The sequence below is a fragment of the Pristiophorus japonicus genome, chromosome 2, assembly GCF_044704955.1.
Source record: "Pristiophorus japonicus isolate sPriJap1 chromosome 2, sPriJap1.hap1, whole genome shotgun sequence".
Lineage (NCBI taxonomy): Eukaryota > Metazoa > Chordata > Chondrichthyes > Pristiophoridae > Pristiophorus > Pristiophorus japonicus.
This window is the reverse complement of record NC_091978.1, coordinates 224991615-225016493: the sequence shown is the minus strand read 5'-3', so window position 1 is coordinate 225016493 and position 24879 is coordinate 224991615. Positions and strand designations below refer to the sequence as shown.

General features: G+C 49.5%; 1 protein-coding gene across 1 annotated transcript in view; it reads left to right on the top strand.

The window, feature by feature from the left end:
• Nucleotides 1-361: 361 nt before the first annotated feature.
• LOC139233196 (tRNA methyltransferase 10 homolog A-like) overlaps nt 362-24879 on the top strand; it is a 49879-nt gene continuing 25361 nt past the window's right edge. Inside the window, exon 1 of the mRNA XM_070863861.1 lies at nt 362-410. Within this exon, the coding sequence (XP_070719962.1) occupies nt 377-410 (34 nt within the window). The 5' untranslated portion in view covers nt 362-376. The remainder of the gene's footprint in view (nt 411-24879) is intronic.

The window sequence follows — 24879 nt, the reverse complement described above, 5'->3', positions numbered from 1 at the left end:
TCTTCCCAGCTCCCCCGGACCTTCCCCATCCACCTCCGGTCGAGGAGTGTCGGGCCATCGCCTGCAACGACCCACAGAGGTAAAGTGTGCATCTCGTCCCCTTGGAATACCTGCACCATCGCTCTGCCGAGAACAGGTATCAGTTCCCTGGTGTAGGTACGCAGCTTCGCCGTGACCGGGACCAGCTTGGGTCGTGCAGCTGGGTTAATCCACAGTTTATCAAAAGTTCTCAGACTCATCAACGACGGACCCGAGCCCATGTCCACTTTCATACTCACAGGGACTCCGTTGATTTTTACTTCACTTATCACTGGGGGCGAATCGTCGGTACACGTATACAGTCCAAGCACCTCATCTTCTGCCTGCTCCTCGCTGGATGGTGGATCATCCCCCATCTCCTCAGCCACACGGTGAGTCCGATTTCTTTTACACATACGCTGAAGGTGGCCTTTAACGTGGCAGGTATTGCACGCGTACTCCGCAAACCTGCACCGGTGAGCCCCATGGCTTCCTCCACAACGCCAGCATGGTGCTGCTTGATTGGCCCCCCTCAGCGGACTCTGAGTTCCAGGACCCCGAGGTCCGTGCTCTTTGCCCCGGGCAGAGCCACATTCTTCAGTTTTGTCCGTGGTGGGCGCTATCCTGTGGACAGTGCCTGCCGGGTTCGAGACTGTGTGGATTATTTGCTTGGTGCTGCAAGTCGAGGTCATATATGCCCGGCTGATGGCAACGGCCTTTGTCAGAGTGACTGTGGGTTCCGTGGCTAACAGCTTGTGAAGGAGGCCCTCGTGGCCAATCCCCGTAACGAAAACATCCCGCAAAGCCTCGTCAAGGTGTGCGCCGCGAGTCTCCTGAGGTCCGCAGCATATTTGGTGACATCCTGGCCCTCAGGTCTGCAGTGATGGTAAAATTTGTATCTAGCCATGAGGATGCTCTCCTTCGGTTTCAACTGGTCACGAATGAGTTCAGTCAGCTCCTCGTATGACTTGTCCCTGGCGCTCCCAGGTGCCAGCAAATCCCTGACGAGACAGTAAACCTCATCGCCACAACTGGAGAGCAATATCGCCTTACGCTTCTCTCTCATTGCGTTCGTGTCCTCCGTCAGGTCGTTTGCTGTGAAGTAGTACTCGAGCCTTTCCGTAAAGGCCTCCCAATCATTGCCCACGGTAAAATCCTTTAGCGAGCCCAGAGTGGCCATGGTTACGTGGAGTTCCTCGTTGCCAATGTGGTGTATGTAGCACACAAATCACTGACTCCACACGGTCTGGTGTAAGTCTAACTGCTGTGACCTTCGTCCTTTATTGTTCAGCTCCAGAGTGCCTCTCAGGTGTGGTGGTCAGCCTTATATAGTCCTTATTACAGGTACTACCAGGGTTTCCCACCACAGCGCCCTCTGTGGTGTGGCATAGTGCTTACATTACATTTAAGGTACTGGGACGATACACACATCATGACATAACAATAGCAATTCCCAAAGTCCCACAATTGGCAAATGAAATGAATGATCCCATTTTTGCTGGCTTTGGCCAGGCTACTAGGAGAATTTCCTATTCTCCTTTGAGTAATGAATGCCATGGAATATTTTAAATTCACGAGACCTGCAGTTGAGGCCTCAGTTAAACATTTCATTCAGCAGACAGCATCTCCAACAATACAAGCTCTCCCTCAGTGCTGCCCAGATTTTGTGCTTAAGTCCTGGAGTGGAGCTTGCTTCCAGCTCAGAATCAATTCCTAGCCACCATACGTGGGATCTGGCGATGGCCTTCATCATCACTATACCAGGATGTGTGCTGTGTAACTCACACACAAAGTTCTCTCTCCCTTTCTTAGGCATTACAACTCGATTGCCCCACAATATGCAATTTGCTTGAATAAACAGTTCGTCGTTGCGACGAATGTACGGTTTGGCCTCCTCACACATTTGCTTAGGTATGGCAGACCAATCCCCTTTGAGGATGCAACCCTTTACCACCGATAATATCGGGTCCTGGCTGGTCCAGGTCTTAACTTGTTGAGCCGTGACAGGGGTATCTTCACTTTCAAAAGCATCCATGATTAACATTAAATCTGCCGGTTGTGGCGTTTCCACCTCCGGTGTGGGCAACGGCAACCGGCTCAGAGCATCGGCACAATTCTCTGTGCCAGGTCTGTGGCGAATGACATAATCATAGGCAGATAATGTCAGCGCCCACCTTTGGATGCGGGATGAAGCGTTGGTATTGATACCTTTGCTCCTGGAATACAATGAAATGAGCGGCTTGTGATCGGTCTCTAATTCGAACCTCAGACCGAACAGATATTGATGCATTTTTTTAACACCGTACACACACTCTAAAGCTTCTTTTTCTACCATACTGTAGGCTCTTTCTGCTTTAGACAAACTTTTGGATGCATACGCGACAGGTTGAAGTTTCCCCGACTCATTGACTTGTTGAAACACGCAACCAATTCCATATGACGATGCATCACAGACCAAAACTAAATGTTTACATGGGTCATAATGTACCAGCAGCTTGTTCGAACAAAGCAGATTGGTGACTTTCTCGAAAGCCCTGTCTTGCAATGTGCCCCACACCCAGGTGTTGCCTTTTCTCAATAGCATGTGCAATGGTTCAAGTAAGGTGCTCAATTTAGGTAGGAAGTTACCAAAGTAGTTGAGTAGACCCAGGAACAAATGCAGCTCCATCACATTCTGCGGTTTGGGTCCATTCTTGATGGCTTTGGTTTTCACGTCAGTAGGTCTGATGTCATCAGCGGTGATTTTTCCTCCCGAGGAATTCGACCTCCGGTGCCATGAAGACGCACTTCGAGCGTTCCAGTCTGAGTCCCACTCTGTCCAAACGCAGTAGAACCTCTTCCAGGTTGTTCAGATGTTCCTTGGAGTCACGACCAGTGATCAGGATGTCATCTTGGAACACGACGGTTCTGGGAACGGACTTCAGTAGACTTTCCATATTCCTCTGGAATATTGCTGCAGCCGAGCGAATTCCAAACGGGCTCCTGTGGTAAATAAACAGTCCTTTGTGGGTGTTAATGCACGACCAGCTCCTGTGTCATATAGGCCGACGTCATCCAGTTTTGTGAACGACTTCCCTCTGGCTAGCGTCGCAAACAAGTCATCAGCCTTCGATAACGTGCACTGATCTTGTTTCAAAAACCTGTTGATCGAAACCTTGTAGTCTCCACAGATTCTGACTGTGCCATCACTTTTCAGCACAGGAACAATGGGGCTGGCCCATTCATTAAATTCGACCGGTGATATGATCCCTTCATGTTGGATTCTGTCCAGTTCAATTTCGACCTTCTCCCTCATCATATACAGCACTGCCCGAGCTTTATGATGGACGGGTCTTGCATCTGAGTCTATGTGGATTTGCACCTTGTCTCCCGTGAAGTTGCCGGTACCCAGTTCGAACAGCGAGGGGAACTTGCTCAATACTTGGGCACATGTATCTTCCTCTGATGACAATGCCTTTATGTTGTCCAATCGCATCTGATTTTCTCCAACCAACGTCTGCCAAGCAGCGTTGAGCCATTGCCTGGAACAATCCACAGCAGTAAGTCGTGAACCGCACCGTTATACAACACATTAATTTGTGCACTGCCAATCATCTTTATCAGTTCTTTGGTGTATATGCACAGATTGGCGTTAACAGGGCTCAGCCTGGGCCTCTTAGTATCCCACAGCTTATTAAATGCCCTCTCGTTCATGATTGATTGACTCGCTCCCGTGTCCAGTTCCATCGATACTGGTATCCCGTTAAACTTCACGTTAATCAAAATTGGTTTACTCTTGGTTATGAAAGAGTACAGTCCATACACTTCCTCCTCTTCCATCTCGGATTGCGTATTCGGATCCACGCTAGTCTGACTCTCATCCTCCATGTGCTGTGTTGCAGCACACTTGCTCATCTGCGGACACTTGCGCTGGAGATGCCCCACTCTCAGACAGCCTTTGCAACTATATTGCTTAAATCGGCACTGCTGGTGCCGATGATTTCCCCCACAATGCCAACACGGAGAAGTCGGATACATTCCCGCTGGCGGACTTTGGGCAGCCACAGATTTTGTGAATGCAGCTGGATAGGCCCTGCCATGTGCCGCTCTGCCGAACGCCAAATCAATCGCATTTACAGTACTTGTCGAGGTTCGGTTCTTCACCGATATTTGCTTTAAACTCCTATCCGTCGTCATACATGACTGAGCGATCTGGATAGCCCTTTTTAAATCCAAATCCTCCACCGCCAGAAGTTTGCGCAGGATGATGCCGTCATCTGGCTTGAGGTGCTCCCGTACCAATGTACACAACTCCTTGTACATTTTCTCTGTTGGATCACTAGGCATGAGTAGATTCTTTATCAGACCGTAGATCTTTGAGCCGTACCCAGTGAGGAACACGGCCCGGCGCCGATCTGCATCGTCGACCCCCCCCTTCATTTTGTTGGCCACGAAGTACTGGTTCAAACGGCTCACAAAGTCTGCCCAATCTTCTCCCTCCACGAATCGCTCTAAAAATTCAATTGTGCTCATTTTGCAAACAAAGGTTCTTGTATTCTCGTCGCCAAATGTTGTGTATGCAATAAAGGTTCAAACTGAGTACTGTTTAACCAAGCAAGGTACAACCTTGGCTCTGCTTTATTACGGCCCAAATTGCCTGACTCACAAAATGGCTGGCCTTTCTTTCCGAGCACACCAAGTGCGTGCTGCTCAGTGGCCTCCAACAATGACACCATCTGGTGGCTACAAACAGCATGTACATACATAACAGCAGTGAAACAAGAAGGGCTGCTCAATTCTTCCTAATTTATTGGTGGAGCACTTGTACATTTTTCTGGTTGATTAAACAAATTGGCTTGGAGGGGAGCTTGCATCCAATTCTTGGTGGCATTTGACTTTCCAAGATGGTAAAAGGTAAGACGTTTGATCTAGGACCCTCTAGTAATGAAGGATGTGTTTTGTCTTATGAGATAGTTAATTAGTTCGAGGCTGTGGTGTTGTTTCTGCACCTGATTCTTGGCAGTACAGGTGAATGTGGGCTTGTAGGGAAGGGAAATTTGTCCACTTTTCCTAGCGATCTGGGAAGACATATTCACTGAACAATGGGATGTAGACTATTGGTTTTGTGAATACATGAAATGAACCACTGAAATCAAATTCTGGACAAAGAAACTTGAACTCTCATCTGTAGCTATCCACATACCCAGGTTGATAATGCCAACTTTTCATGAAGTCTGTGCCTCTTTACATATGATGAATGCATACTCCATTGGATGTTCAGAATTGAACCATTTGGCCATTATAGCCTTGCCTTCTAGAATTCTCTGCTAAAACCACTTTGCGTTAGCCTCCTTAAAATTTATCTCTTCAATCATGTCTGCTGCATAGTGGTCACGCCAGCCTCTTATAAAATGCTTTAACATATACTTTTACTTGAAAATAAGTGTGTTATTGAATAAGATTGCTTGTAATAGAGATAATTAATAAAGATAAGTGCTTGTAATCGTAAAGCACTATATCTGTGTCAGATGATTGTTGTTGTTATGTATGTAACTATGTAATACTTGCCACCAGAGGGCGTGACTGTTGGAGTCCTAATGGTCACCTGCACACACGTGCAGGGCCAGTATAAAAGGTTGGCTGCCATGTTGTTTAGGCACTCTGGAGTTGTAATAAAGAAGACTAAGGTCACACTAAGTTTAGCTCACAGTACTCAGCCTCGTGGAGTTCTTATATACATAACAATTGGCGACAAGTAACAGAGTATGAATCTTCACACAACCATGGCTGCCATTGGAATATTAGAGATTTGTAGAGGGTGATGATTGGGAAGCGTTCGTCGAGCGTCTCGACCAGTACTTCGTGGCCAACGAGCTGGAAGGAGACACTAATGCGGCCAAGCGCAGGGCGGTTCTCCTCACCGTCTGTGGGCCTAAAATATACGGCCTCATCAAGAATCTGCTCACACCGACAAAACCAACGGAGAAGGAATATACAGAGTTGTGAACGTTGGTTCGGGACCACCTCAAGCCGAAGGAGAGTATCCTCATGGCCAGATATCGTTTTTACACACACCATCGCTCCGGGGGCCAGGACATGACGGATTATGTCGCCGACCTGAGACGTCTCGCGGGACCGTACGATTTTGGAGCTGCGTTGGGACATTTTCGTGCTTGGCATCAGCCATGACGTCATTCTTCGAAAGCTGCTGGTTGCCGAAACCCTAGACCTGAGCAGGGCCATCGCGATCGTCCAGGCTGCATGGCCACAGACGTTAACACCAAACAGATATCTTCTCAACATCGAAACTCACCGGCAAGTACTGTGCATAAAATGACTTCGCTAGCAGGCTGAACTGCATATGGCAGGGCCTATACGTCTGCGGCTGCAAGACCTGTGATGACTCAGAGACCGCCATCGGGGATGAATGTGAATCCATTAGCACCGTGTTGGCACTGTGGGGGTAATCATCGGGTCCATCAATGTCGATTCAAGCACTACGTGTGCAAAGGCTGCGCAACAATGGGGTACCTCCAGCAAATGTCCAAACGTGCTGCGACACACCACGTGGCAGAGGATGTTCGATCCGCCGCGGATCACGCAGCACAGACAACTCAACCCGAGGAAGAAGTGTATGGGGTACATACCTTCACCACCAAGAGCCCTCCTATAATGCTCAAAGTCAAATTAAATGGAGTTCCAGTATCCACGGAGTTGAACACAGGTGTGAGTCAGTCAATAATGAGCCAGAAGACTTCGAGAAACTGTGGGGCAATAAGGCACAAAGGCCCAAACTGAGCCCGATTAATGCAAAGCTGCGTACCTACACCAAAGAGCTCATACCAGTCATTGGAAGTGTGGCAGTGAAGGTATCGTATGATGGAGTTGTGCATGACCTATTGTGGATAGTTCCAGGCAATGGCCCAACACTCTTCGGCAGAAGTTGGCTAGAAAAGATTAGATGGAATTGGAACGATATCAAAGCACTATCTTCAGTGGATGACGCCTCGTGTGCTCAGGTGCTGAGCAACTTTCCCTCGCTATTCGAACCAGGCATCGGCAACTTCACAGGTGCCAAGGTACAGATCCATCTAGGCCCCGATGCACGGCCCGTCCATCACAAGGCTCGGGCGGTTCTGTACATGATGAGGGAGAAAGTCGAGATCGAACTGGACAGACTCCAATGCGAAGGAATCATATCACCAGTCGAGTTCAACGAGTGGGCCAGTCCAATTGTTCCGGTGTTGAAAAGCGATGGCACGGTCAGAATCTGCGGAGACTACAAGGTAGACTACAAAGTGACTAGTGGGGTGCTGCACGGCTCATTGCTGGAACCCCAGCTATTTACAATATACATTAATGATTTAGATGAGGGAATTGAGTGTAATATCTCCAAGTTTGCAGACACTAAGCTGGGTGGCGGTGTGAGCTGTGAGGAGGATGCTAAAAGATTGCAGGGTGACTTGGACAGGTTAGGTGAGTGGGCAAACGCGTGGCAGATGCAGTATAATGTGGATAACTGTGAGGTTATCCACTTTGGGGGCAAAAACAGGAAGGCAGAATATTATCTGAATGGCGGCAGATTAGGAAAAGGGGAGGTGCAACGAGACCTGGGTGTCATGGTACATCAGTCATTGTAAGTTGGCATGCAGGTACAGCAGGCGGTGAAGAAGACAAATGGTATGTTGACCTTCATAGCTAGGGGATTTGAGTATAGGAGCAGGGAGGTCTTACTGCAGTTGTACAAGGCCTTGGTGAGGCCTCATCTGGAATATTGTGTTCAGTTTTGGTCTCCTAATCTGAGGAAGGATATTCTTGCTATTGAGGGAGTGCAGCGAAGGTTCACCAGACTGATTCCCGGGATGGCAGGACTGATTAATGAGGAGAGACTGGATCGACTGGGCCTGTATTCACTGGAGTTTAGAAGGATGAGAGGGGATCTCATAGAAACATATAAAAGTCTGACGGAACTGGGCAGGTTAGATGCAAGAAAAATGTTCCCGATGTTGGGGAAGTCTAGAACCAGGGGACATAGTCTAAGGATAAGGGTAAGCCATTTTGGACTGAGATGAGGAGAAACTTCTTCACTCAGAGAGTTGTTAACCTGTGGAATTCCCGACCGCAGAGAGTTGTTGATGCCAGTTCATTGGATATATTCAAGAGGGAGTTAGATATGGCCCTTATGGCTAAAGGGATCAAGGAATATGGAGAGAAAGCAGGAAAGGGGTACTGAGGGAATGATCAGCCATGATCTTATTGAATGGTGGTGAAGGCTCGAAGGGCCGAATGGTCTACTCCTGCACCTATTTTCTATGTTTCTATGTAACGATTAACCGAGTCTCACTACAGGACCAGTACTTGCTGCCCAAGGTGGATGACCTGTTCGCAACGTTAGCGGGGGGGGGAAGTCGTTCATAAAGTTGGACCTAACCTCCGTCTACATGAAACAGGAGCTGGCTGAATCTTCAAAAAGACTGACGTGCATCAACACACACAAAGGACTACCACAGGTACCACAGGTGCCCTTTCGGGATTCGCTTGGCTGCAGCCATTTTCCAGAGAAACATGGAGAGTGATACGTGCTTACTATACAGTATAAATGCACATGAGGCCCATACTTGAGAGTAGGTCACTCTGTGACCAGTTACCTTTATTACCAAGACCTCAAGTGATGAAGGTGGGTGGAGCTACCCCTTTTATACTTGAAAGTCCAGGTTAGGAGTGTCTCCCACAAGTTCACCCCCCTGTGGTCAATGTTCCCACGGTATACAACTTAGGTCAGCTTATACATGGGTTACAATGATAGTTGAATACATGACAGAGAGTTTGCTGAAATCTGTTCCGCGCACCGTTGTGTTTCAAGACGACAGCCTGATCACCGGTCGTGACTGTTGTGTCCTTGAATGCTCTAATAATGATTCCACGAGGCAATGTGTTTACTTGAACTGCAGTGACCTTAGTTCTTTATTTGTTAACTCCAGAGTGAGGATCACACCTGGTGGCCTGCCTTTTATACTAGGCCAGGCACACCTGTACAGGTAACCTACAAGTCTCCCACTGCTGTGCCCTCTGATGGCACACCTTGTGATAGTACCAACAGTAGCCATGTAGGATACATGACATCACTTTCCCATAAGCCTTTAGTGCAAATTGCCTCTGCATTGACTGTGCTCTGGGCTTAGCTTTATCTGGGCTCTATCTTGTTGACCCTTGGCAGGTCATTTCAATCTTGGGTGAGTGGCTGGTGCAGTAGAGTGCTGGTGGTTGCTGTTTGAGTGTGTCCTTGACCACTCCATTCTCCCTGCCCCCCCCCACTGCCCGGCGCCCCCTCCACATATAGCTTATGCCGGAGGCTCATTGCATTCATATATAATCAAGTTCAGAAAAACAAGTTTGCATTACATTTGTGGTTCCGTTGTGAGACAAGTACGCTGAACTGGTGAGATGCATTATCAATGCGGTGACCGGTGCGTAAGGACGAACTAGTTCCAGAACTGCTGGATGGTGTCCCTGCAGTCTGGTGGCGGTGCGGTGCCCAGTGCTGGCAGTGGGAACCCGGTTGGCTCAAGTTACCTGCTCTTGGGGCTGTTGCCGTGGTTCCTAGCGTCGGGTAGGTTCACAGATGCCTGTGACCTCCCTGTCCTTTCTTTGCACTCTGGGTCACTACTGCTCCCTGAGGAGCTGTCGTCTAGCAGTGCACAGGGAACTGCTGACTCGCTAGCCTGGGCGTTGTTCGGTTTGGGATCCTAGCTGGTCCCGGTCCCCTTTGGGGGGTTTAGCGGGTGATCCTTCATTTCCGGGTATGGCCTTGGTGGTGATAGGGTCTGGGGGCTCCGCCTTAGCACAGTTTGCTCTTTCAGGCTCGTGGTGGTTGGTGCCATCGAGTGCCTGAGAGGTGGAGCCGATCAGCGGCAGGTTATCTATTATGTATGTAGGCACCTTGGTAATGACTCCATGAGGCAGAGAAACGGTACTTAAACTGTTTAGACTGTAGTCCTTTATTTGCAGCTCCTCGAGTGAGGACACCAAGCTGTGAGCTCCCTTTTATACTTGGTTGCCTGCAGTGTGCAGGTAACCCTTAGGTCTCCAGCAGCAGCACCCTCTGGTGTACAATAAGGTGTGTACAGTGTAAGGTACATTCAGTGTTACAGGCATCATATAACAATACAAGCATGCATACATAACAACACTCCCCCCCCCCCCAAGCATTTTTCATAGAAACATAGAAAATAGGTGCAGGAGTAGGCCATTCAGCCCTTCGAGCCTGCACCATCATTCAATAAGATCATGGCTGGTCATCCCTTCAGTACCCCTTTCCTGCTTTCTCTCCATACCCCCTGCTCCCTTTAGCCGTAAGGGCCATTTCTAACTCCCTCTTGAATATATCCAATGAACTGGCATCAACAACTCTCTGTGGCAGGGAATTCCACAGGTTAACAACTCTCTGAGTGAAGAAGTTTCTCCTCATCTCAGTCCTAAATGCCCTGCCCCTTATCCTAAGACTGTGTCCCCTGGTTCTAGACTTCCCCAACATCGGGAACATTCTTCCCGCATCTAACCTGTCCAGTCCTGTCAGAATCTTATATGTTTCTATGAGATCCCCTCTCATCGTTCTAAATGCCAGTGAATACAGGCCCAGTTGATCCAGTCTCTCCTCATATGTCAGTCCAGCCATCCCTGGAATCAGTCTGGTGAACCTTCGCTGCACTCCCTCAATAACAAGAACGTCCTTCCTCAGATTAGGAGACCAAAACTGAACACAATATTCCAGATGGGGCCTCGCCAAGGCCTTATTGTCAAGTCCTTATTGTCATGACCTGGGGAGGTGATCAGTAGTGGGCTGTGGGAGGTTCTGGTGAGGGTTGTGTGGGTGCCAGGTGTGATCCCTGTACTTGAGGCTGGCCTCATACATTTCCCCCCCTCCTCACACACAGACCATGTGGGTGTCACTGCTGTGGGATCCCTCAGTGGGGTAGCCAGCGCAGCAGTGGGTAGGGTCCATACTCTGTGGTGTGGGTACGTGTGTGGCGGTGGGCAGGGCCACAGGACTGTGTGGGCTCCTTGTCCTCCATTTGGAATGAGAGTCTGGTCATCCCAGGGTTCGCCAGGAAAGTTGGAGGGTACTGGCCTCTCGCTCCTGGTGTTGGCCCTGTGGCCAGGGGGTGTAGGGCCAGTCTGGGGCAGGTTGCCAGTGGTGGTGGCTGTTCTGCCCACTGACCGCTGTCCCTGCAGTTGGTCTGCTTCCACTGGGTGTGTGTGAGTCCTCCCTGGGGCATCACATTTGTTCCAAAGGTCCAGGTTACATGGTCTGGTAGCCCGCTGGACCTGGGGGTCTCCCACGGGGGGATTCCTCTAGCATTTACATTGTCCCTGTAGAACCCAGTGTCCTTTAATAGTCTCCTACCTGTATATATGACACCTTGGCTCCTATCATACATAGTCGAGTCTACATTATTAATTACCATTACATTGTTAATTGCAGCATTTATATCACTTTCTTATATCATGGTCTCCCCGTGCATGGTTACATTAAACATTTTGCATTTACTACCATAATCATTAGACCTTACAAGCTTGTTCTTACCCTTACTTACATAGGCATTCATTTCATTTTTCGCATCAGTTACACCAGCATCATAATTCCTCATTACATTGTCATACCTGCACCCGTTTACTGCATTTTTAGCTTTAAAGTCCTTGTTAACTTTCAGTTGAAACTGCCCCTTTACATTTTTTTGGTTATCAGTCTCCTTTAAGGGAGCCTTCCAATCCGATTCGCCGGTCGGTGCCACATGTCGCTCCTCCAACGCTGCCCCTCATGGTCTGGTCGTGGCCATTTTGATTGTAGGTTCTTCTCATCGTGGTGAGGCTGCCATCTGCTGGCTCTCCTCCAGGTAGGTTGTGGTGGTCTTTTCCTCCTCAGGTTCGGCCCTGGACATCGGGAACCCACTTCTATCGACGATGTTCGCCTCTTGGAGTCCTGCCCCGGCCCGGAAGGTGAAGTTTGGACTTTCAGTCCTGAAGATTTCGCCACGGTGTTGTGGAGTCATCGCCGCGCAGTCGAGCTAGACGGTGTGATCTCTAGATGCAGCGATGGAGCCATTTTCAGGACTGCGTGGGATATCGATTGCTGGAGCCCGGAGACCATCGCCACTTTGACCGACTTGGACCGGGTTCATCTAATTCCTTCCCAGCAGCATGGGACCATCGCCGGCAACGATCCACAGGGGGAATTTGTTCATCACGCCGCCCTGGGAGACCTGGACGTCCACGCTATCAACGACCGGGATTTTACCTTTGGTGTAGGTGAGCAGCTTTGCCTGGACAGGAGACAGTTTTGGTCGATTGGCGGGATTTATCCAAATTTTTTCAACGGTCGTTTGGCTCATCACAGACTGGCTCACCCCTGTGTCAACCCCCATTGAAACTGGGACTCCGACGATGTCTACTTCCATCTTCCACGGAGAACTTTCGGTGGAGCAGGTATAAATTCCATACTCTTCTTCCAGGGGTTGGGCAGCTTCATCTTCATCTGTGTCGGAGCCCCGGTGATCAGCCAACTCTTCAGTGACGCGGTGAGTAAAGCTTTTTCTGCACATTCTCTGAAGGTGCCCTTTCTCTTTCCACCTTTGCAGGTATAGTCTTTGTAGCGGCACTGGTGTGCCCTGTGGTTTCCTCCATAGCGCTAGCACGGGGCCGGTTTGCCCCATGTGGCAGACTCAGGGTTGCGGGACTCGGGGCAGCATTTCTGCCTTTAGAAGTAGCCATTCGGTGCACTGCATTCGTCGGTTTAGAGTCCTGGGTCAGTATTCACCTGGAGTCGCCGGCCGAAATCATGTAGGCCTGGCTCACTTGAATCGGTGACTGTGATGTCCGCAGAGAGCAATTTGTGTAGGAGGCCCTCGTGGCCGATTCCGCTGACAAATATGTTCCTTAGTGCTTCATTAAGGTGGTCGCCAAAATCACACGGTGCAGCTAGTCTTTTCAAATGTGTAGCACACTTAGCAATTTCTTGGCCTTTGGGTCGCCGGTGAGTGTAGAACCAGTACCTGGCTGTGAGGATGCTTTCTTTTGGTTGTAGTTGCTCCTGTATTAATGTTACAAGTTCCTCATAGCTCTTGGTTGTTGTCTTCATCGGGGCTAGCAAGTCCCTGACGAGACAATGGATGGTGGGCCCACAACTGCTAAGCAGGATGGCCCTGCGCTTGTTCGGTCATGTCGCCAGTGTGTCCCCATCCAGGTCGTTGGCTATGAAGAAATGTTCCAATCTTTCTGCAAAAGTGTCCCAATCGTCCCCATCAGTGAATTGCTGAAAGTTGCTGAGATTCAACATGCTGAGCGTGTAGTTCGTGACCTCATCGCCAATTATTATGTATGTAGGCACCTTGGTAATGACTCAACGAGGCAGAGGAATAGTACTTAAACTGTGTAGACTGCAGTCCTTTATTTGCAGCTCCTCATGTGAGGACACCAAGCTGTGAGCTCCCTTTTATACTGGATTACCTACAGTGTGCAGGTAACCCTTAGGTCTCCAGCAGCAGCACTCTCTGGTGTACAGATAAGGTATGTACAGTGTAAGGTACATGCAGTGTTCCAGGCATCATATAACAATACAAGCATGCATACATAACAGTATCGATACCGGTGCCATTACCCTCCTGAGATCGCTTGCTCTGCAGCTCGTGTGTATTGGCTGCTTGTGGCCACACTCATGGTGCATAATTCTGGTCCCAGGTATTGTGTTCCTAACACAGTTGAGACTGCACACAGGGACGTTAAAGTAACAGTGACCTCAGTCTTTATGAAGACACTCCACAGTGAGGAACAGGCCTTAGGGGCCGGCTTATATAGAGTGCTCCCAAGGGATTCTGGGATCCCTTGGGACTTCAAGGGATGCGCTCCCTGGTGGCAGAAACATGGGAGTGCATGCTTTACAGATACACATCACTCCCCCCGCCAAAGTCAAAGTGAAAACTATTTACAAGATGAGGCGGTCGGGAGCCTTTCTTTCCCTGGTGGACCGCCTCGGTGCAAATGTCTGTTCTGGTGTGTTGGCTGTGCCCTCGCTGGGCTGGCGTGTTGTTGGCCTTGCAGGGCTGCTGGGTGAGCCTGGCCTTGCTGGGCTGTTGGGCGTGATGGGTTCGATTTCCTGGTCCAGGGTGGTGTCCTTGATCCTTTGGGTGTGTGTTGTGGGCTCGAAAAAGGTGGTGTCTGCTGTGGGTTGTTCAGGGCAGTCTGTGAACCGCAGCCTCGTTTGGTCCAGGTGCTTTCTGCAAATTTGTCCATTGTCTAGTTGGACTACAAACACCCTACTCCCTTCTTTAGCTATCACCGTGCCCGCGATCCACTTGGGACCATGTCCATAGTTTAGCACATACACAGGGTCATTCAGATCAATTTCCCGTGACACAGTGGCGCGAGCATCGTTTACATTTTGTTGCTGCCGCCTGCTCTCTACCTGATCGTGCAGTTTGGGGTGAACCAGCGAGAGTCTGGTTTCAAGTGTCCTTTTCATGAGTAGCTCAGCCGGGGGCACCCTGTGAGCGAGTGGGGTCTCGTGCGGTAGCTGAGCAGTACTCAGGACAGGCGGGTTTGGAGTGAGCCTTCTGTGACTCGTTTAATGCTCTGTTTGATTGTTTGTACTGCCCGCTCTGCCTGCCCATTGGAGGCTTGTTTAAACAGGGCCGAGGTGACATGTTTGATCCCATTGCGGATCATGAATTCTTTAAATTCGGCACTGGTGAAACATGGCCTGTTATTACTGACCAGTATGTCAAGCAGGCCGTGGGTGGCAAACATGGCCCTCAGGCTTTCAATGGTGGCGGTGGCGGTGCTCACGGGCATTATTTCACATTCAATCCATTTTGAAAAAGCATCCACCACCACCAGGAACATTTTACCGAGAAACGGGCTCGCATAGTCGACATGGATCCTCGACCATGGTCTGGAGGGCCAGGACCACAAACTTACTGGTGCCTCTCTGGGCGCGTTGCTCAACTGAGCACACACGCTGCATTGCTGTACACAGGACTCTAAGTCAGAGTCGATACCGGGCCACCACACGTGGGATCTGGCTATCGCTTTCATCATTACTATACCCGGGTGTGTGCTGTGGAGATCCGAGATGAACGTCTCCCTGCCCTTTTTGGGTAGCACTACGCGGTTACCCCACAACAGGTAGTCTGCCTGAATGGACAGCTCATCCTTCCACCGCTGGAACGGCTTGATTAGCTCTTGCATTTCAACGGGGATGCTGGCCCAGCTCCCATAAAGTACACAGCTTTTTACTAGGGACAGCAGAGTATCTTGGCTGGTCCAAGTCCTAATCTGGCGGGCCATGAGAGGTGATTTATCATTTTCGAACGCTTCCATGACCATCAACAAGTCTGTGGGCTGTGCCACCATCAACAAGTTTGCAGACTGCGCCATTTCCACCCCCGTGGTGGGCAATGGTAGCCGACTGAGAGTATCCGCACAGTTTTTGGTGCCTGGCCTGTGGCAGATCGTATAGTTAGTGCTGATAGCGCGAGTGCCCACCTTTGTATGCAAGCTGATGCATTAGTATTTATCCACTTGTTTTCAGCAAACAGGGATATGACGGGCTTGTGATCGGTTTCCAGCTCAAATTTGAGACCAAACGGGTACTGATGCATTTTCTTTACCCCGAACACACATGCTAATGCCTCTTTCTCAATCATGCTATAGGCCCTCTTGGCCTTAGACAAGCTCCTGGAGGCATAGGCGACAGGTTGCAACTTCCCCGTAATGTTAGCTTGTTGTAATACACACCCGACTCTGTACGACGATGCATCACATGCTAGCAAAAGTCTTTTACACGGGTTATACAATACAAGCAGATTGTTGAAGCAAAAAATGTTTCTGGCTTTCTCAAAAGCAATTACTTGTTTTTTTTCCCATACCCAGTTCTCACCTTTACGCAATAACACATGTAGGGGCTCTAAGAGGATGCTTATCCCCGGTAGGAAGTTACCAAAATAGTTGAGGAGTCCCAGGAACGACCACAGCTCCGTGACGTTCTGTGGCCTGGGCACGTTCCTGATAGCCTCTGTCTTGGCGTCTGTGGGCCGAATGCCGTCCGCCATGATATTTCTCCCCAAAAACTCCACTTCTGTTGCCATGAAGACCCATTTTGACCTCTTCAGCCCCAGTCCTATGCGATCCAGTGGTTGGAGGACCTCCTCCAGGTTTTGTAGGTGCTCAGCGGTGTCCCGACCCGTGACCAATGTGTCGTCCTGAAAGATCACCGTGTGTGGTACTGACTTGAGTAGGCTCTCCATGTTTCTCTGGAAGATCGCTGCAGCCGACCGAATTCCAAATGGGCATCTGTTGTAGATGAACAGTTCCGTGTGCGTGTTGATGCAGGTGAGGCCCTTTGAAGACTCCTTCAGCTCCTGCATCATGTAGGTTGAAGTCAGGTCGACCTTGGTGAACATCTTGTCTCCTGCCAGCGTCGCAAACAGGTCGTCTGCCTTAGGTAGTGGGTATTGGTCCTGTAGCGAGAAACGATTAATAGTTACTTTATAATCGCCGCAAATCCTGACCATGCCATCATTTTTGAGTACTGGAACAATTGGGCTGGCCCACTCACTGAATTCCACTGGGGAGATGATGCCCTCGCGTTGCAGCCTGTCCAGCTCAATTTCCACTCTCTTCCTCATCATGTGAGGTACCGCTCGCGCCTTGTGGTGAATGGGTCATGCCTCTGGGACCAAGTGGATCCGCACCTTTGCCCCGGAAAAGTTTCCAATGCCTGGCTCAAAAAGGGAAGGAAATTTGTTAAGAACCTGGGTACATGAGGCCTCATCGAATTGTGATAGCGCTCAGATGTCATCCCAGTTCCAGCGAATTTTGCCCAGCCAGCTCCTTCCAAGCAGTGTGGGGCCGTCGCCCGGGACAATCCAGAATGGCAGTTCGTGCACCGTGCCCTCGTAGGTGACCTTGACCATAGCGCTGCCCAGCACAGTGATAAGCTCTTTGGTGTACGTTCTCAGTTTCGTGTGGATGGGGCTCAGGGCTTGTTGCACCACAGTCTCTCAAATATCTTTTTACTCATGATGGATTGGCTAGTGTCAGTGTCCAGTTCCATGGCTACGGGTAAGCCATTCAATTTTACATTTAGCATTATAGGTGGACATTTCATCGAAAATGTGTGCACCCCATGTACTTCAGCATCTGCCTCCTCTCTCTAAGGCTCAAAATTGCCTTGATCCACCGTGGACCAATCTTTCTCTGCCACGTGATGGTTAGCAGGTTTTGCAGAGCTTGCAGCTCGTCTTCAAGCTCGTTGGAAGTGCCCCATTGTTCCACGGCTCTTGCAAACATACCCTTTGAAGCTGCATGAATAGGCTGAATGGAAGCCTCCACAATGCCAACAAGGTGTGAATTGCCTTGCATTCTTCCTTTGTTGCGGACTCTGAGTCATCTGGGTCACCTGAGGCCTGCTGGCAGTTGTAGACTTGTGGTTTCTGCCCTGTACATTTCTGCTCACAAACACAGTTTCAGTTAATTTATGAACATTGCTAGCACTTGTGTGCTGAGAGATTTGTTTGGTGTTATCACTGGTGGACATAAACACCTGTGCTATCACAATGGCATTACTGAGGGTCGGTGTCTCTACAGTCAAAAGTTTTCGTAGGATGGTCTCGTGGCCAATGCCCAGTAGAAAAAAGTCTCTGAACATTTGCTCCAGATAGCCATCAAACTCACATTGTCCTGCAAGTCACCTTAGCTCGGCGACGTAGCTCGCCACTTCCTGACCTTCAGATCGCTGGCACATGTAGAACCGATACCTCGCCATCAGCACGCTCTCCCTCGGGTTAAGGTGCTCCCAAACCAGTGTACACAGCTCCTCATATTACTTATCTGTGGGTTTCACTAGAGCCAGAAGATTCTTCATGAGGCTGTAGGTCGGTGCCCCGCAGACCGTGAGGAGGACCACTCTCCATTTTGCAGCGCTTCCTTCTCCGTCCAGCTCGTTGGCTACAATGTACTGGTCTAGCCGTTCGACATAGGCTTCCCAGTCCTCACCCTCCGAGAACTTCTCCAGGATATCCACAGTTTGCTGCATCTTTGCGTTGGATTTGTATACTCGTCGCCAGTTATTGTGTTCCTCACACAGTTGAGACTGCACACAGGGAGGTTAAAGTAACAGTGACCTCAGTCTTTATTAAAACACTCCAGAGTGAGGAAAAGGCCTTAGGGCCGGCTTATATACAGTGCTCCCAAGGGATGCTGGGATCCCTTGGGACTTCAGGGGATGCACTCCCTGGTGGCGGAAACATGGGAGTGCATGCTTTACAGATACACAACACCAGGGACGAAGGCTACAGCATTGGGTAGCTCGCTGGACCTGTGTGCTCCCGACGGGTGTCTGCCCGCTGCATTGGCTGCGTGCAGTTGAAGTCCTACTTCGCACAACTTTTCATTACTTGTTGTGGATACTCTGTAGCCCCAATTGTGATCACGCGACTTTTCCTCGTTGATTGCTTGCACACAATTGTGATCATCAATTACACATTTTACTTGATCGCGCGTTTTTTCCTTGCTTATTGCATGTACACAATTCTGATCGTCAGTTACACATTTTATCTCTAACTTACAGTTGCTATTACATTGCTTGAGTGTGTGGAACTGTCCCTTTAAGTGCGGTGGGTTGCAGGCCTTCTTTAAGAGAGCCTTGCTTTCTTTACCCCAATCCTCTTCTCCGTTTGGTGCCACGTGTTGCTCCATCAGCGCCTCACCTCGTGGTCTGGGCACCATCTTTCCTCCATCCACGATGTCGACTGTGGTGATCCTCTTCTCCCCGGGTTCTGCCACCGAAGCTGGGAAGTCACCTTTGGATCCGATTTTCTCCCTCCTGAGTCCTGCCACTGGAGCCTAGAAGGCGCGTTCGGGTCGTCTCAGCTGGATCATCTCCACGCAGTCGTGCTGAGTGGTCTGTGCCTCGGGTGCCGTGCTGGTCTGCTCTCTGGTGCCTGATCCACCCTCAAGTGAGGGCTTCGATCGCTGGAGGGGTGAAGTCTTCCCACTGCCAATGGATCTTCTCCATGCACCTACTGCCGAGCAGCGTTGGTCCATCACCTGCAACAATCCACAGAGGCAACTTGTGCACCGCGCCATCATGGAGTACCTTTACATTTGCACTACCAACTACTGGGATAAGTTCATCGGTGTAGGTGCGCAGCTTTGCATGAACCGGGACCAACTTGAGTCGTTCAGCTTGATTGCTTGATTGTCCCATAGCCTCTCAAAGGCTTCTTGATTCATTACTAACTGGCTCGTCCCCGTGTCCACTTCCATGAAGACTGGAACGCCATCTATCTCGACTTCCATCCTCAACGGGGAATACTCGGTGGTGCAGGTAAACATGCTATACACCTCATCATGAGGCTGAGCTGTCTCTCTGCCTATCATTTCATAATCTGCGCTGGATTCATGGCCATCTGCCGATTTCATCGACACAGTCAGTCATATTTCTCTTACATATTCGCTGGAGGTGCCCCTTTGTGATGCAGTCCTTGCATACATAGTCTTTAAAGCGGCACTGGTGAGCCCTGTGATTCCCTCCACAACGCCAGCATGGAGCTACTTGATTAGCCCCCCTCGACGGACTCTGAGTTAAGGGACTCGGGGGGCCTGTTCTCTCTCCCCTGAGAAGGTTCATGTTCTACAGTCCAGCCTCTAAAAGGTGTCACTTGGTGCACAGTACCTGCAGGGTTTGAGTCCTGAGGGTGAGTCATCTGCCTAGAACCGCAGGTCGAGGTCCTAAATGACTGGCTCACGGAGATGGCCTTCTGCAGTGTGACTGTGGTATCCGCCGACAGTAGCTTATGAAGAAGGTCCTCATGGCCGATTCCAATGACAAAAATGTCAAGCAGCGCTTCATTGAGGTGGTTGCTGAAATCACACGGTGCCGCCAGCCTCCTGAGGTATGCAGCGTATTTTGCGATTTCCTGGCCTTTGGGCCGGCGGTGGGTGTAGAACCGGTGTCTGGCTGTGAGGATACTCTCCTTGGGCTTGAGTTGCTCATGGATCAGGGTTATGAGCTCCTCATACATCTTAGTCATTGTCTTCGCGGGTGTCAGCAAGTCCCTGACGAGGCCACAGACGATGGGCCAACAACTGGTTAGCAGGATAGCTCTGCGCTTATCAGCCAGTGTGGCCGGGTTGTCTCCTGCCAGGTCGTTTGCTGTGAAGAAATGGTCGAGCCTCTCCACAAAGGCATCCCAATTATCACCATCAGTGAACTGCTGCAACGTACCAAGGGTAGCCATTTTCGCATGAAAATCCGTAATCTCGTCGCCAATTGTTGTGTCCTTGGATGCTTTAATAATGACTCCACAAGGCAATGTGTTGTACTTGAACTATAGTGACCTTAGTCCTTTATTTGTTAACTCCAGAGTGAGGATCACATCTGGTAGCCTGCCTTTTATACTCGGCACACCTGTACAGGTAACCTACAAGTCTCCCACTGCTGTACCCTCTGGTGGCCCACCTTGTGATAGTACCAACAGCAGCTATGTAGGATACATGACATTGACACCATCGAACACCTACACAACCTGGAAGAGGTTCTGAGTCGCCTAGACAGAGTGGGACTCAGGCTGAAATGCTCCAAGTGTGTTTTCCTGGCGCCAGAAGTCGAATTTTTGAGGAGAAAGATTGCAGCAGATGGCATCAGGCCCATGGACTCAAAGACAGAGGCCATCAAGAATGCACTCAGACCACAGAATGTGACGGAGCTGTGTCCGTTCCTGGGGCTCCTCAACTATTTCGATAACTTTATACCCAGGTTGAGCACATTGTTTGAGCGTGTTGCACATATTGCTACATAAGGGTGGCGACTGGGTTTGGGGCAAATCTCAAGACACAGCCTTTGAGAAGGCCAGGAACCTGCTATGTTCAAATAAGTTACTTGTCCACTATGACCCATGTAAACGTTTATTGCTAGCTTGTGACGACTAATCGTACGGGGTCGGTTGTGTGTTACAGCAAGCCAATGTATCGGGCAAACTTCAACCGGTTGCATATGCATTTAGAAGTCTGTCCAAGGCTGAGAGAGCCTATAGTATGGTCTAGAAAGAGGCGTTAGCATGTGTATATGGGGTTATGAAAATGCACCAATACCTATTTGGACTTTGGTTTGAGCTTGAAACTGACCACAAGCCGCTCATTTCGCTGTTTTCAGAGAGCAAAGGTATAAACACCAATGCTGCATCCCGCATCCAAAGATGGGCAATAACATTATCCGCTTATGACTGGTATCCGCCACAGACCAGGCATTGAAAACTGTGCCGATGCTCTCAGCTGGCTACCATTACCCACCACCAGGGTTGAAATGGCGCAGCCCGCAGACTTGCTACAGATCATGGATGCTTTTGAGAGCGAGGAGTCACCTGTCACAGCTCACAGGATCAGAACCTGTACCAGCCAGGATCCCGTGCTATCATTAGTAAAGAGTTGCGTCCTAAATGGGAACCGGTCAGCCGTTCCCGGGGAAATGAAAGATGAAATTAAGCCGTTTCACCGACGCAAAGATGAAATGTCCATCCAGTCGGATTGTCTCTTATGGGGTAATCGCATGGTTTTGCCAAAAAAAAGGCAGGGAAACGTTTATACGCGACTTACACAGTACCCACCCAGGTATTGTCATGATGAAGGCAATTGCCAGGTCACCCGGTTTGGTGGCCCGCCATTGACTCGGACTTGGAATCAAACGTGCATCAGTGCAACACTTGCTCGCAACTGAGCAATGCACCAAGGGAGGCTCCACTGAGTCTGTGGTCATGGCCCTCCAAACTGTGGTCCAGGATCCACATAGATTTTGCAAGCCCCTTTCTAGGAAAAATGTTTTTAGTAGTTGTGGACGCTTACTCCAAATGGATTGAATGCGTAATCATGTCATCCAGCACGTCCACAGCCACCATTGAAAGCCTCCAGGCCATGATCGCCACCCATGGCTTGCCCAACATCCTCGTCAGTGACAATGGATTGTGTTTGACCAGCTCGGAATTCAACGAGTTTATGACCTGCAATGGCATCAAGCGTGTCAGAGCTGCTCCGTTTAAGCCCGCGTCTAACGGTCAAGCAGAGCAGGCAGTCCAAACAATCAAGCAGAGCATGAAATGCGTGACGGACGGCTCCCTGCAGACTCACTTGTCTCGCATTTTGCTCAGTTACCGGACGCGACCCCACTCGCTCACCGGGGTTCCCCCGGCAGAATTGTCAATGAAGAGAGCCCTCAAACCCAGGCTCTCTCTAATCCACCTGGATCTCAATGATCGCGTGGAAACTCGGCGACACCGGCAGAACATGTACCACGATCGCGCGGCTGTTTCACGTGACATTGATGTTAACGACCCTGTGTTTGTCTTGAATTACGGTCATGTTCCCAAGTGGGTTGCTGGCACTGTTTTGGCCAAGGAAGGGAATAGGGTGTTTATAACCAATCTGTTAAATGGTCAAACGTGCAGAAACCATTGAGAGCAGACCAAATTGGATTTACTGACAACCAGGAACGACTTGAAAAGGACCCATCAACACACACCCAACCAGCAATCGATCTCACTGTCAATCACGAGGCTGAACCCACAGTTCCTAACAGTCCGGTCAGACCAGCCGCAGTGCAGCAATGGTCCAACCTACTCACACGCCAGGATTTGAACTTAGACGATCAACCATGGAGCGAAGGGCTCCAGATCGCCTCAGCTTGTAAATAACTTGTACCAAAGACATTGGCGGGGGCGGGGGGCGGCGGGGGGGGGAGTGATATTATGTATGTAACTATGTAATACTTGCCACCAGAGGGCGTGACTGTTGGAGTCCTAATGGTCACGTGCACACACGTGCAGGGCCAGTATAAAAGGTTGGCTGCCATGTTGTTTAGGCACTCTGGAGTTGTAATAAAGAAGACTAAGGTCACACTAAGTTTAACTCACAGTACTCAGCCTTGTGGAGTGCTTCTATACATAACAGTTGTGATAAGTGACAAGCTTTTGACCTCCACAAAAAAGACTTTGTTATCAAGGAATAAAATGTTCCAGTACATTAAGTCCACATTTCCACATTCTGGATGTACTTAGTTACAACAACATCAAGATACCATACCGGCTCGCCTACTACTTATTCTGAGAAATCCCTTAATCCTGAGCCAATGTCCACTTAGTTAATAAAATGGGGAATTTTCGTATATGCAGCTGTAAGTTTTTTCCACCTGTTAAAATAAACTAGTGTTTCCCTCCCTTCATATTCAGCTATTTTATTTGGTTGATGTTGTGTATGGAGAAAGAGTCAGACTGAACACTGTGAGCTCAAAGTAAAGTGTGACCTTAGTCTTTTATTGCAGGTCTCCAAAGTGCTTCTCCAAACTGCGAAGCCTCCTTAAATACCTGTGCTCCCAAGGGATTATGGGCTCCCTTGGGAATCCAGGGAATGAGTCCTCTTGTGGCTGTACAGAGTAAATACAAGTACACATATATAACAACACTCACCCCAAAGTCAATAGTGTAACTATTTACAATGTGAGTCGATCTGGGGCCCTTCTTGCCCTGGTTGATCGTCTTGGTGTGAAAGCTGGTGTTGTTAAATCATTTGTTGGGCCCTCGCTGGGTTGCTGTGCAGCTGGCCTTGCTTTGTGCCTGGTGTGTTGGGCCCTGCTGGGCTGCTGTGGATGATGGGTTCTGCTTTGTGGTCAACCCGTGGTGCCGGTTGCCACTGGTGTGTATGTTGGGGGATCAAAAAAGGTAGGGTCCAAGGTGGGTTGCTCAGGATAATCCGTGAATCTGAGTTTGATTTGGTCCAAGAGTTTCCGGTGAATGAGTCCATTTGAAAGTTTGACCCGAAACACCGTACTCCCCTCTTTGGCCACAACACTGCCGGGAAGCCACTTGGGACCTTGTCCATAATTTAATACAAATACAGGATCATTGATTTCAATCTCGCGTGACACATTTGCGCTATCAAGGTATGCACTTTGTTGAAGCCGCCTGCTCTCTACCTGTTCATGTAGATCAGGGTGAACTAGCGAGAGCCTTGTCTTAAGTGCTCTTTTCATGAGCAGTTCAGCAGATGGGATCCCAGTGAGTGAATGGGGTCTCGTGCGGTAGCAAAGCAGGACTTGGGATAGGCGAGTCTGCAGTGAGCCTTCAGTTACCCTCTTCAAGCCTTGCTTAATGGTTTGCACTGCTCTCTCTACCTGACCATTGGACACTGGTTTAAACAGGGCAGATGTGACATGTTTGATCCCGTTACGGTTCATGAATTCTTTGAACTCAGCACTAGTAAAACATGGCCCATTGTCGCTCACCAGGACATCGGGTAGGACGTGTGTGGCAAACATGGCCCGCAGGCTTTCAGTAGTGGCAGCGGATGTGCTAGCCAACATTATCTCACATTCAATCCACTTGGAATACTCGTCTACAACCACAAGGAACATTTTACCCAAGAATGGGCCTGCATAGTCGATGTATACGTGCCATGTTTGTAACCTTCACGTAACTGTAACCTTTATGTAACAACACTGTACACTGTATACACCTGAGAAATGCATACCTTGACCACAGGGGGTGAACTTGTGGGAAACACTCCTCACCTGGTCATCCAGGTATATAAAGGGAGGTCCCACGCAGGGTCATCACTTCTTGGTCCTGTGAATAAAGGTACAGGTCACAGAGTGACCTTGTCTTCAGTGTGTGCCTCGTGTTGATTTGCTGTAGTGTGTAAGGACACAACATTTGGCGATGAGAAACGGGAATCAACGACTCAAGAGAATGGCCACCGGTAGCACAGAGGAACGGTACTGTGTTGGTGAGGACTGGGACGATTTCGTTGAGAGGCTCCAGCAGAGCTTTGTCACGAAGAACT